This window comes from Procambarus clarkii, chromosome 2 (assembly GCF_040958095.1).
Source record: "Procambarus clarkii isolate CNS0578487 chromosome 2, FALCON_Pclarkii_2.0, whole genome shotgun sequence".
NCBI classification, from domain to species: Eukaryota; Metazoa; Arthropoda; class Malacostraca; order Decapoda; family Cambaridae; genus Procambarus; species Procambarus clarkii.
The window spans coordinates 13521275-13534489 of NC_091151.1; the positions used below are offsets into that span (position 1 = coordinate 13521275).

General features: G+C 39.9%; 1 protein-coding gene across 1 annotated transcript in view; it reads right to left on the bottom strand.

The window, feature by feature from the left end:
* The window catches only part of LOC138366938 (methyltransferase-like protein 27), a 79382-nt gene that overhangs the window by 29871 nt on the left and 36296 nt on the right, over positions 1–13215 (bottom strand). Inside the window, exons 4-6 of the mRNA XM_069328229.1 lie at positions 7165–7207; positions 3254–3369; positions 40–132 (exon numbers count right to left, since the gene is read on the bottom strand). Of these exons, the coding sequence (XP_069184330.1) occupies positions 40–132; positions 3254–3369; positions 7165–7207 (252 nt within the window). The remainder of the gene's footprint in view (positions 1–39; positions 133–3253; positions 3370–7164; positions 7208–13215) is intronic.

Sequence of the window (13215 nt, forward strand, 5' to 3'; positions counted from 1 at the left end):
TTATTAGGTGTGTTGGGAATACAGTTTAAGTGTTCTCACCTGGCTTGGTGATCCGGATACATTCATCAATAGCTTGAACAGGCATATGGCTCTGAGCCAGGCTGCCAGAGGTCACCACCACATCATATGTGTCTGGTAACAACACACAAGACAAACATTACCCCCGGCAGCAACATTATAAACACAAGTAGTGGAACATGATCACTCATGATGTCATTACATCATTTGCATCGAACTCGTAACAATAAAAGATAATATAAAGAATATAAAATAATGGAATAAAAGATGTTTAAATAAAATATATTTAATATAAATATATTAATTGTAGATAACTTTTCAGACAGCTGACTATATATAAGTTAACATTTCTACCCCTGAAAAAGAAGTCAAAACATCGTTATTATTCACAATTTTGTCAAATTATTACATTTTCGTCAAGTAACATTTTTACATTAATGTTTATTTTATTGTTAGGATGTACTTGAGGATGATAGAATGTACTTCATAATGGTGGTATGTACTTGAGAATGGAAGGATGTATTAAGGATAGTACGATGTACTTGAAGAGTAGAATCTACTTCATAATTGTGGGATGCACTTGAGGATGGTTGGATCTATTTTAAGATGGTAGGATGTACTTAAGGATGTTAGCATGCACTTGAGGATGGTAGGGTGTACTTAAGGATGTTAGCATGTATTTCAGAATAATGGGATAACTTGAACATGGTAGGATGTACTTGAGTGTGGTAGCATGCACTTGAGGATGGTAGGGTGTACTTAAGGATGGTTGGATGTACTTGGGTATGGAAGGATGTACTTGAGGATAGTAGGGTTTAAATTAATTGATGAAGGTGGGATGTACTTGAGCATAGGATGTACTTGATTATAGGATGTACTTGAGGAATGTAGGATGTACTTGAGGAATGTAGGATGTACTTGCGGATGGTAGGATGTTCTTGAGGATGGTAAGATGTACTTCAAGAATATAGAAAGTACTTGAGTACTGTAGGATATACATGAGGATAGTAGGGTATACTTGAGGATGGTAGAATGTATTTGAAGATAGTAAATGTAGTTGAGGATAGAAGATGTACTTGAGAAACGTAGGATGTACTTGAGAATGGTAAGATATACGTCAGGATAATAGGGTGAACTTGAGGAGAGTAGGCTGTACTTAAGTAAGGTAGGATGTACTTGAGGATAGTAGGATATACTTGAGGATGGTAGGATGTACTTCAGTATGGTAGGATGTACTTGATGATGGTAGAATATACTTGAAGATGGTAGGATGTACGTGAGGATGGTAGGGTGAATTTGAGGATGAAGGGATGTACTTGAAGATGGTAAGGTGTACTTGAGGATGGTAGGATGTACTTTAGGATGGTAGGATATACGTGAGGATGGTAGGATGTTCTTGAGGATAGTAGGGTGTAATTGTGAATGTAAGATGAACTTGAGGATGATTGGATGTACTTGAGTATGTTAGAGTTTTCCTAAGGATAGTAGGATATACATGACGATGGTAGGATGTACTTGAGGTTGGAAAGAGTACTTGATGATATTATGGTGTACTTGAGGATGGTAGGATGTTCTTAAAGATGGCCGGATCTACTTGAGAATTACAGGGTGTATTTGAAGATGGGAGAATGTACTTCAGGATGGTAGCATATTCTTTAATGCGGTAGAATGTACCTGAGAATGATAGGATGCACTTGGGATGGAAGGATGTACTTGAGTATGGTAGAGTGTACTTCAGTATGGTAAAAGAACCATCACTATCTCCCACTATAATACCACCACAACCACCACCTCAACTACAACCTCCACCACCTAGACATCCACCAGCACCTCCACTACCACCACCACCACCTCCACTAGCACAACCACTGCTACCACCAACTCCACAACTACCACCACCTCCACTACCATCAGCACCTACACTACCACTTCTACCACCACCATCACCACCACCTCCACTAACACAACCACTACTACCACCACAATCACCACCACCACTACCACCACCGCCTCCACTACCACCACCTCTACCTCCACCGCCACTGACACTTCCACCACCACCTTCGTGGATTCTGCATTAAGTGAAAATAATGAATAACTAATTTTAATCCCACCTTTATTATTCTCATATTTTATTTTCACAAAATGTAGAAAAAATTGTTTATATATTTCTACATTTTTAAATATACCATTAATCTCGAAAACTACGTTTATACAACATTTAAGGTTGCCACAAGGTCTCAAATTTTCTTTATCCAACGTTGTACAGTATGTTGTGGCAACCTATTTACGACCACACAATAACGCAGCTTATACTTGAAACCAAACGTTGCAACTACTTTAAAAAACTTTCCAGGTAAGTTGTGGCAACCTAAAATTGTTTGCTGGGCTCCCTCCTCACCTGCCCTCCCAAGGTCCTCCCTCCCCTGCTGCCCTCTCAAGGTCCTCCCACACCTGCTGCCCTCTCAAGGTCCTCCCACACCTTCTGCCCTCTCAAGGTCCTCCCACACCTGCTGCCCTCTCAAGGTCCTCCCACACCTTCTGCCCTCTCAAGGTCCTCCCTTCCCTGCTGCCCTCTTGAGGTCCTCCCACACCTGCTGCCCTCTCGAGGTCCTCCCACACCTGCAGCCCTCCCGAGCTCCTCCCACACCTGCTGCCCTCTCAAGGTCCTCCCTCCCTGGCTGCTCTCATTACAACCTCTCTCCCCAATCATACATCGGGTCATTCTAACCAATCACAGCTCGCCATAATGATACCTGCCTTCTTTGGCTTACACACCTGACGTAACGTCAGCTTCCTGTTGACTGCCATCTTTTTATTCAAAGAAAGTACAATTTCCTTCCTTTTTGAAAACGAGACATCAACAGTAAATGTAACATAATCTAGCAGCTATTAATTAGCTTACTGACTCTCACCACTTGTAAAAAAACAATACACACAAACTAAAATTTGTATGATAAAAACGTGAAAACATTTAAATTTGTTTAAATGACATAAGTGAAGAAGTTTATTATAAATTAATGATAGAATTATTGAACATATGCTTTTATATAAGTTATGAATTTAAGTAATTAAATGTAGTGGTATGCATGTCAGGTAGGAGTTAAGTATCTCTATGTATATTAACATTTACTTTAGAATACAGAGGCATTGAACTACTCACTTAAGGTTCCATACTCTGGATGTTCATACTTCTTTATACTTTTTAAAGACAAAGATGTGGACGGGTTCTCACCTTCAGAAATTGTTGTCGGGTTCTGGGATATGAACTCCTGATAGGTAAGGCTGTACACTCCAGTTCGTTTAAGAATGTTCAACATTCCTTCTGAGGGTTCCAGGGCATCTATGTTTCTAGAATGTTACTTTCTATTAAAGTTTTATGGAACATATATGTCAACATTTTCATTTTGAAATATATATATATATATATATATATATATATATATATATATATATATATATATATATATATATATATATATATATATATATATATATATATATATATATATATGTCGTACCTAGTAGCCAGAACGCACTTCTCTGCCTACTATGCAAGGCCCGATTTGCCTAATAAGCCAAGTTTTCCTGAATTAATATATTTTCTCTAATTGTTTTCTTATGAAATGATAAAGATACCCATTTCATTATGTATGAGGTTAGTTTTTTTTTATTTATGTAAAATTAACGTAGATATATGACCGAACCTAACCAACCCTACCTAACCTAACCTAACCTATCTTTGTAGGTTAGGTTAGGTAGCCGAAAAAGTTAGGTTAGGTTAGGTTAGGTAGTCGAAAAACAATTAATTCATGAAAACTTGGCTTATTAGGCAAATCGGGCCTTGCATAGTAGGCTGAGAAGTGAGTTCTGGCTACTAGGTACGACATATATATATATATATATATATATATATATATATATATATATATATATATATATATATATATATATATTAGTATATTTTGGTAGCAGTCTTTCCTGTAGACATATATTATTAAATATGACCGAAAAAGTAAGATTAATAATTCTAACACGAATTTTCTCAATCTTTCGTACATTACGCTTCACTGTTGGAGGTAAATAAAAAATCAATTCTCCAAAATTCATTTTTATTTCTAGTCTGACGCGACACGGGCGCGTTTCGTAAAACTTATTACATTTTCAAAGACTTTAGTTCACAAATACACAACTGATTAGAACTTACGTATCTCCAATTTTATATCTACATTTGAGTGAGACGATTTACTATAAAACCAGAAAAACGGCCAGCCTTCTCATGAGAAACTCTCCAGACACAAAACAGAACGCTTTAAAAGAGACTAACGTCGTCTATGCCTTCAAATGCCCACTTGGGGACTGTAAGCTCCAAAAAACCCAGTATATAGGCAAGACAACAACATCTCTTTCTAGGCGTTTAACGATGCATAAGCAACAGGGCTCCATTAAGGAACATATAATCTCTTCCCACAACCAAACCATCGCCAGAGAAATCCTAGTAAACAACACAGAAATCATCGATAGATACAGCGATAGCAGGCGGCTTGACGTTTGCGAGGCACTACACATCAAGAAGTCAACACCAGCAATCAACAGCCAATTATTGCACAACTATATTCTACCCACCTCAAGACTCCGCTCCAATATAGAAGCATCAAGAAATATGGACCAATAGGCTTTCTACAAACACTTCTATTCAATACCCATTGTTTGTGTTCTGTCTTGTGTTGATACTTTTAATACCCTATTAATATCCCCTCTTGTTCTGTCTTGTGTTAATGCCACATCACCCCCTCCCACCTCACTCAAATGTAGATATAAAAATGGAGATACGTAAGTTCTAATCAGTTGTGTATTTGTGAACTAAAGTCTTTGAAAATGTAATAAGTTTTACGAAACGCGCCCGTGTCGCGTCAGACTAGAAATAAAAATGAATTTTGGAGAATTGATTTTTGATTTACCTCCAACAGTGAAGCGTAATGTACGAAAGATTGAGAAAATTCGTGTTAGAATTGTTAATCTTACTTTTTCGGTCATATTTAATAATATATATATATATATATATATATATATATATATATATATATATATATATATATATATATATATATATATATATATATATATATATATATATATATGTCGTACCTAGTAGCCAGAACGCACTTCTCAGCCTACTATGCAAGGCCCGATTTGCCTAATAAGCCAAGTTTTCATGAATTAATATATTTTCTCAATTTTTTTTCTTACGAAATGATAAAGGTACCCATTTCATTATGTATGAGGTCAATTTTTTTTTATTGGAGTTAAAATTAACGTAGATATATGACCGAACCTAACCAACCCTACCTAACCTAACCTAACCTATCTTTGTAGGTTAGGTTAGGTTAGGTGGCCGAAAAAGTTAGGTTAGGTTAGGTTAGGTAGGTTACGTAGTCGAAAAATAATTAATTCATGAAAACTTGGCTTATTAGGCAAATCGGGCCTTGCATAGTAGGCTGAGAAGTGCGTTCTGGCTACTAGGTACGACATATATATATATATATATATATATATATATATATATATATATATATATATATATATATATATATATATATATATATATATATATATGTCGGTGTGTGTGTGTGTGTTTGTTTTATAATCAAACATATATATATGAAAACAAACACATATAAATGTATTTATTTTAATAATACAATAAAACAGTACATTTTTGTACACTATATATTTTTTTTTACCTTATTCTTACCTATCTTGATGTTACCTTGAGATGATTTCGGGGCTTTAGTGTCCCCGCAGCCCGGTCTTCGACCAGGCCTCCACCCCAAGGAAGCAGCCCGTGACAGCTGACTAACACACAGGTACCTATTTACTGCTGGGTAACAGGGGCATAGGGTGAAAGAAACTCAGCCCATTGTTTCTCGCCGGCGCTCAGGATCGAACCCGGGACCATAAGAACACAAGTCCAGCGTGCTGTCCGCTCGGCCGACCGGCTCCTATTATCTATTTTTGTACCGACTCTTACCATTCCTGTGATTCTTAACTTCTTTCTCTCATTCGTTCCAACTTTCACCTCACTCTGTTTCCTCGTATTGTTCATCTCTTCCACTTTATTTCCATTACTTGACTTAATATTAGTCCAGGATGGACCGAAAAGTCGTTTTCTTAATTTTCTGATCTGTGGTTTGGTCATCATATTACACCTACATCATTGTGACTCGTCTTCTGCGTGCATTTTATATTACTGAATTAGCCGAAATGACATTCTGTTATATCACAAATGAGACTGAAAGACCTAACTTAACCTTACCAGTACAAACAATGCTACACACTATGTTAGAACTAATATTGTACCTAAATGGGCTATACTAGGCCTAAGACTGTTTAAGTTGGGTTTTAGTTGTGCCTTCTAAATTAATAGGACAAAATTGTAACATTTTAGGGCTAACAGTATTTCGGTACATTTAAGCAAATAGTGACTAAGTATTATCATTTTTAGGAGAATGGGTTATCAAATGTAAGAACAAATTTCACACGTGGATATAAACTAGATGTTAAAAATAAAAACTAAGCAAATTTCTAAATAGTAAATTTTAGTTGGATAAATTTTGATTTAAAACATATATTGGGGAACACTGGCCAGGAAATATTGGGGAACACTGGCCAGGAAATATTGGGGAACACTGGCCAGGAAATATTGGGGAACACTGGCCAGGAAATATTGGGGAACACTGGCCAGGAAATATTGGGGAACACTGGCCAGGAAATATTGGGGAACACTGGCCAGGAAATATTGGGGAACACTGGCCAGGAAATATTGGGGAACACTGGGCAGGAAATGTTGGGGAACACTGGCCAGGAAATATTGGGAACACTGACCAGGAACTTTGGACTCATTATTATGGAACAAGTTACCATGTAACGTCAGAGAGACAAACACACTAGATAGCTTGACGCTTTTGTTAGACAAATATATGAGCGGGAGTTGTTGGAAATAAATAGGACCTGCATAGCAAGGTCCTTCATTCTTATCGAGACCAGGACTTTTCGGTTGTAAGCCAACTATGCTGACCACTCCGCTACAGATGTATTTGAATTATTCAGAAGGGATTGTCTTGTACAATTTCTCATTATACTCACGTGAATCCTTTCTTGTGCATCTCGAGGCCAACGGCGCCGGTACCTGTAGAATATATTCCACTCTTTAGTAAATTAAACAAAAATGAAATAATAAGCCATTGAAGTAAGAGACAATACTAATAATATGAAGTATGAGACAATGATAATATAACTAGGCTTGTTATTATATTGTTTTAATATTTTTACCAATTATATAAGTAGTGTTTATTTCAATATGCACGTGTAGTATTTTATAACAACTGAAATTTTCACTGAGCATATCCTAAAGTGTTTTTAATATTAAGCTGTTTTATTGGTCAATGACAGTGCAAATTCCATCTGAAACTTAGCTGTTAATAGATGGCATTAGTAGTAGTAGTCACTTAAAGGATTTGAAATGAAAGAAAAACGATTGTTTTCAAATGTGTGATACGCGTATAATAGCTGCATATTTGTCATTTAATATTGGGTAAATTCCCATTTCGTTTCCTATATCGTGTTTCTTTTTTAAACCAAATCTAGTGACGTTTATATAATCATCATTTAATATATTTCTTTATCTAAAAAAATATACCTACCCTGAAATATATTACTTCAGGATACGTTTAAACCAACTACTATATATATTATATCAAGAAAAGCTATTCAATTCACTTAGAGGAATATTTATATTCTTAAAAATCATAATCATTAAAAGTATTGGTTTGATAATAACTTAGAAATATATAGTGAAGAAAAAATAATATTTTCACATAAAATTTTATTGGATTATGCTATCTAGGAGGCCTAGGAATACATTGTAATATCAAGTGTTTCAAAGTAGATACCAAATACATCAGTAATAAGATAGTTTAATAGTGTAGTTAGATTGTTCGGATGAAGCAATGCATAGGAAAAATAGTACTGTTACATCAAAGAAATAATTACAAATAAATAACAGAAAAATAATATTTTTGAAATGACACATGTAGTCATGCATTATATTTAAAAAAAATAAAACAGATTCATTGTGAAAAACTGGTGTGTATGTAAATGTTTCGGTTGTACATTGGCTTATGGATCATTTAATCTTTACTATTTATTTATCTATTTATTTATTTTATTTATAATTACTTTCTTTGATAATCATGCACCCCTCGCATGCCGAAGTGATTTGATAAAATATCTGTGCCCAATAAATGAGAGGAGTGTTGTCAGATGTTGGGTGCAAGTAGGTCGGTCTCACAACTAACCAACACTTTTAGACAATTGCTGGCTAGGTGGTTACAGCACAGGACCGCCAGGGGTATGGAGACCCCTGACTAACTAGGTTCGAATCCTTCAGAGGTCAAGAGGTGCGAGCAAGCAACAGGGTCTCTGTATCACAGGTAGCGAGGAAAGCCAGGTCAGCCCTCGACAGACACAAGCAATACAGGGATCCTTCTGACACTTGGGTCGCTCGTCCCTCAACTGCTTGAGAGCAATAAAGAAGATGACTGATGGGTCCTAACACCGTATTTATATTCAGTGATTGAAGCTGTGGGCTTGATCCCTGAGCCAACCCAAATAATGACAAGTAGAAAATGAGCATGAACACTAGGGACAGTATTTCGGAATGTGGAATATAGTAAAGGAACGTATACTACCAAAATAAATTTATTCAACAAACTTATTTACAAATACACTAATACTAATATACAAATACACTAATACTAATATACAAATACACTAATACTAATATACAAATACACTAATACTAATACACTAATACACACGAGGCCCCTAATAATAGGGGCCTCGTAGCCTGGTGGATAGCGCGCAGGACTCGTAATTCTGTGGCGTGGGTTCGATTCCCGCACGAGGCAGAAACAAATGGGGCAAAGTTTCTTTCACCCTGACTGCCCCTATTACCTAGCAGTAAATAGATACCTGGGAGTTAGTCAGCTGTCACAGGCAGCTTCGTGGTGTGTGTGTGTGTGTGTGTGTGTGTGTGTGGTGTGGGGGAAAAAAGTAGTTAGTAAACTGTTGATTGACAGTTGAGAGGCGGGCCGAAAGATCAAAGCTCAACCTCCGCAAACACAACTAGGTGAACACAAGGACATAAGTTACGTTACGTTAATAAAGAGTGTCACATCAACAACTAACAACACCTTCTTCCAGCAGGAATTCGTTCCCACCACTCTGACAGGTGATAATTGAGACCACGGTCTCGACCCTCTGGACAGGTCATGAACAATAATGAACAAACTTGAATACTATTGAATACTTTGGTCACTTCTGCACTCGACACTGGCAGTATCAAAACATTTCATACTAGCAGTACCCGGCCGCACGTTGCTGTGGCTCAGCAACCTTCCCTGTCCCCCAGTCCTCCCCACCATTCCCCCCCTCACCCGTCTCCTCGGCCTCCCAACCATTCCCCCTCCCCCGTGCCCTCGTCCTCCCAACCATTCCCGCCGCTTCCCCGTCCCTTTGTCCACCCCACCATCCCCCCACTCCATCGTCCTCTCGTCCTCCTAACCATTCCCCACTCCACCGTCCCCTCATCCTCCCCCCCCCCCCCCCATCTCACACTCCAATCCCCTCGTCCTCCCTACCATATCCCCCCTTCCCCATCCCCTCGTCCTCCCCCACTTCCCTGTCCTCTTGTCCTCCTCACCATTCTCCTTTCCCCTGTTCCCTCGTCCCCACCATCCCCAACTACCAGTCCCCTCGTCCACCACACCATTACCCCCCTCCCCTTTCAAATCGACCTCCCTACCATCCCCCACTTCCGTCCCCTCGTCCTCCCCACCATTGCCCACTTCCTCGTCTGATGCATTCCCAAATGATCTGATGTACCCATCAGAAAATTGGGAACATCAAATGATATGATGTTCCCATCTTTGAAATATAAGAAAAACAGTTAAAAAGACAAAATGAAAAAAAAATAAAAAAATAAATAAATAAACTATACTCTCGCAATGAACGGTATGGTAAACAACACAGCTCAATTCCAGTGCAATGTCAAACAAAATAATTAAATCAAAATGAAAATAAATCGAAATCTATGAAATTTAACTTATCAATGCAATTTAACTTATCACTGAGACTCCACAAAGTATTTAATTAATCACAAAACTTTCTTTGTCACCCAAACACTGTTATTGGACATGATGGTAACAATCCGAACTGACATGTGTTACATAACCTTACACTCATGGCAGTCACCCAACATGTCACGTGACACGCCCCTTTGGAGTGTCGAAACCTGTTCATCTTAACCAAGCGTGACACCTTGACCTTTAAACAACGTCCTAAACGACCATAACCATCACCGTGACCTTTCCACAATCTCAATGTATCCAGGCACAGAGAGAGCTCGTTGCAAGATATACTCTCCGAGATTGGATCAATAATCACCAATTAGTTAGTTGGTGATTATTAATCACCAAAGAGGCCTTTTATACTCACGTTTACAACGCTTTACATACGCAACCATGCATTCACTGACGATGATGTTGGCTTTAGGCGACCTGTGGCTACTCAGGTGGTGAATTATGCAGATTTTGATGACTAGCTATCTTTTCCTTGCAGAGAGGAAGCTCGACCCTAAATATCCAAGACAAAGCTGAGTAAAGCTCAAACCTCAAGCTGATCATTCACGGTGAAGTCCCTACACACCCTTTGAATTAACCCTTTGAATTCCACGTCAAAAGGAGAAACAATTATTGTCCAATGGGAGCTGGTCTATCACTCCGACACAACCGTCCAAAGATCTAGCTTTTGCACAGCCACAATAATCACAGTGTGCACGTGGGTAAGGTTACACCCACTGGGGACCCACGCGCTCTGAGAGACACTCTCGTGGACCCACACTTGTCCGCCCTGGGATAGATTACCTTACGTGTCACTTGACCTCGATAATGCGACCTTATACGAAGATCACCTCAATAAGACCCACACACAGCTCTTGGGATAAACTTTACAGCAATTGTCACTAATGATACATCACTGCTTCACTGGCAATCACTTGCTCTAAGACTCCACAAATGACACAGTCTTACTAGTAGTCACATATGTTATTAGCATACTTCAGTAAACCACCTACTCCAGCTGTGTAAGTGAGGTCCGCCTTACACTGGTTTCCTCCGTAAAATAACACGTGCTCACCTAGTTGTGCTTGCGAGGGTTGAGCTCTGGCTTTTTAGGCCCGTCTCTCAACTGTCAAGCTATTTTTTTCCACACACTACCACCAGGAGGCAGCCCATAACAGCTGTCTAACTCCCAGGTATCTATTTACTGCTAAGTGAACAGGCTCATCAGGGTGAAAGAAACTCTGCCCATTTGTTTCCGGCTCTCCCGGGGATCGATCCCGGACCCTTCGGACTACGAATCCCGAGCGCTGTCAACTCAGCCGTCAGGCCCCTAACGTGGCCCTACAAGGCTCTTACACACACATATACTGTCTGTAACGATCACCAGTGGTCGACGACGTGTCCGTGACCGTAGTAGCCATGTAATTGCAGAAATCTTTTTTGATGATAAATTCCATTGCACTGCAATTACCAGTGATTTGTGTCTGGCATTTTGCGATGTGGCGGGATACTAATATTAGTATCCTGCCACATGTCCTAGTATCCTGATCGTGACTTAGGTCACGTTCAACTGAGTAGGGAGAGTTATGCCGATGGGAGTCCCCTCCATCGCTGAGATGGATGAGGAGTGATAATCGTGGGACCCGGGTGTGGTTTCCGGTTATCCTGTGGCCTTTTAATGGATGATTATGTGGCGTAGAGGCTCTCCTACACGCTGTGATGGGTGAGATAAGGATGAGTGGGATGGATGAGTGTGATGGACGAGTGTGTTTATTGCAAGCTATGCGGTCTTGATGCAATTTTGCGGTTACCCTCAGGGGAAGGGTAGTGTGTGTGGTGAAAGTGTATGTTTAAAAAGCGTAGATTGGTTTGCCATCCGTCCATTCTATTGCTGGAATGGAAAGACATATGGATGAACATGAAGGATGAGAGGTAATAATCACGAGACCTGGGTGGGATTTCCGGTTAACCCGTTCCCTCAAGGGGTGGGTAGTATGTGTAATGAAAGTGAGTGTTTAGAAAGCATAGATATGTTTTGCCGTCCGTGTATGAACAGGTGGTGAGATGGATGATAGACGGATGAGGGTGATAATCGTAGGACCTGGATGTGGTTTCCGGTTAACTCGCCTCTAGAAGCATGATTATGTAGAGGCTCCCCCATACAATCAGAGGAGATGGGTGCTGTATGGGTGGATGACAGGGGTTCATGGTGATTGACCTTAAACGAATTGGCTGAGGTGGGTTTGGGAGATTGGACTACCGCGTCTGCCCCAGACGCGCTAGTGTGTGTGTGTGTGTGTGTGTGTGTGTGTGTGTGTGTGTGTGTGTGTGTGTGTGTGTGTGTGTGTGTGTGTGTGTGTGTGTGTGTGTGTGTACTCACCTAGTTGTGTTTGTGGGGGTTGAGCTCTGGCTTTTTGGTCCCGCCTCTCAACCGTCAATCAACAGGTGTACAGGTTCCTGAGCCTACTGGGCTCTATCATATCTACACTTGAAAATGTGTATGGAGTCAGCCTCCACCACATCACTTCCTAATGCATTCCATTTGTCAACCACTCTGACACTAAAAAGTTCTTTCTAATATCTCTGTGGCTCATTTGGGCACTCAGTTTCCACCTGTGTCCCCTAGTGCGTGTTCCCCTTGTGTTAAATAGACTGTCTTTATCTACCCTATCAATTCCCAATGTGTGTGTGTGTGTGTGTGTGTGTGTGTGTGTGTGTGTGTGTGTGTGTGTGTGTGTGTGTGTGTGTGTGTGTGTGTGTGTGTGTGTGTGTGTGTGTGTGTGTGTGTGTGTGTGTGTGTGTGTGCGTGCGTGCGTGCGTGCGTGTGTGTGTGTGTGTGTGTGTGTGTGTGTGTGTGTGTGTGTGTGTGTGTGTGTGTGTGTGTGTGTGTGTGTGTGTGTGTGCGTGCGTGCGTGCGTGCGTGCGTGCGTGTGTGTGTGTGTGTGTGTGTGTGTGTGTGTGTGTGTGTGTGTGTGTGTGTGTGTGTGTGTGCGTGCGTGCGTGCGTGCGTGTGTGT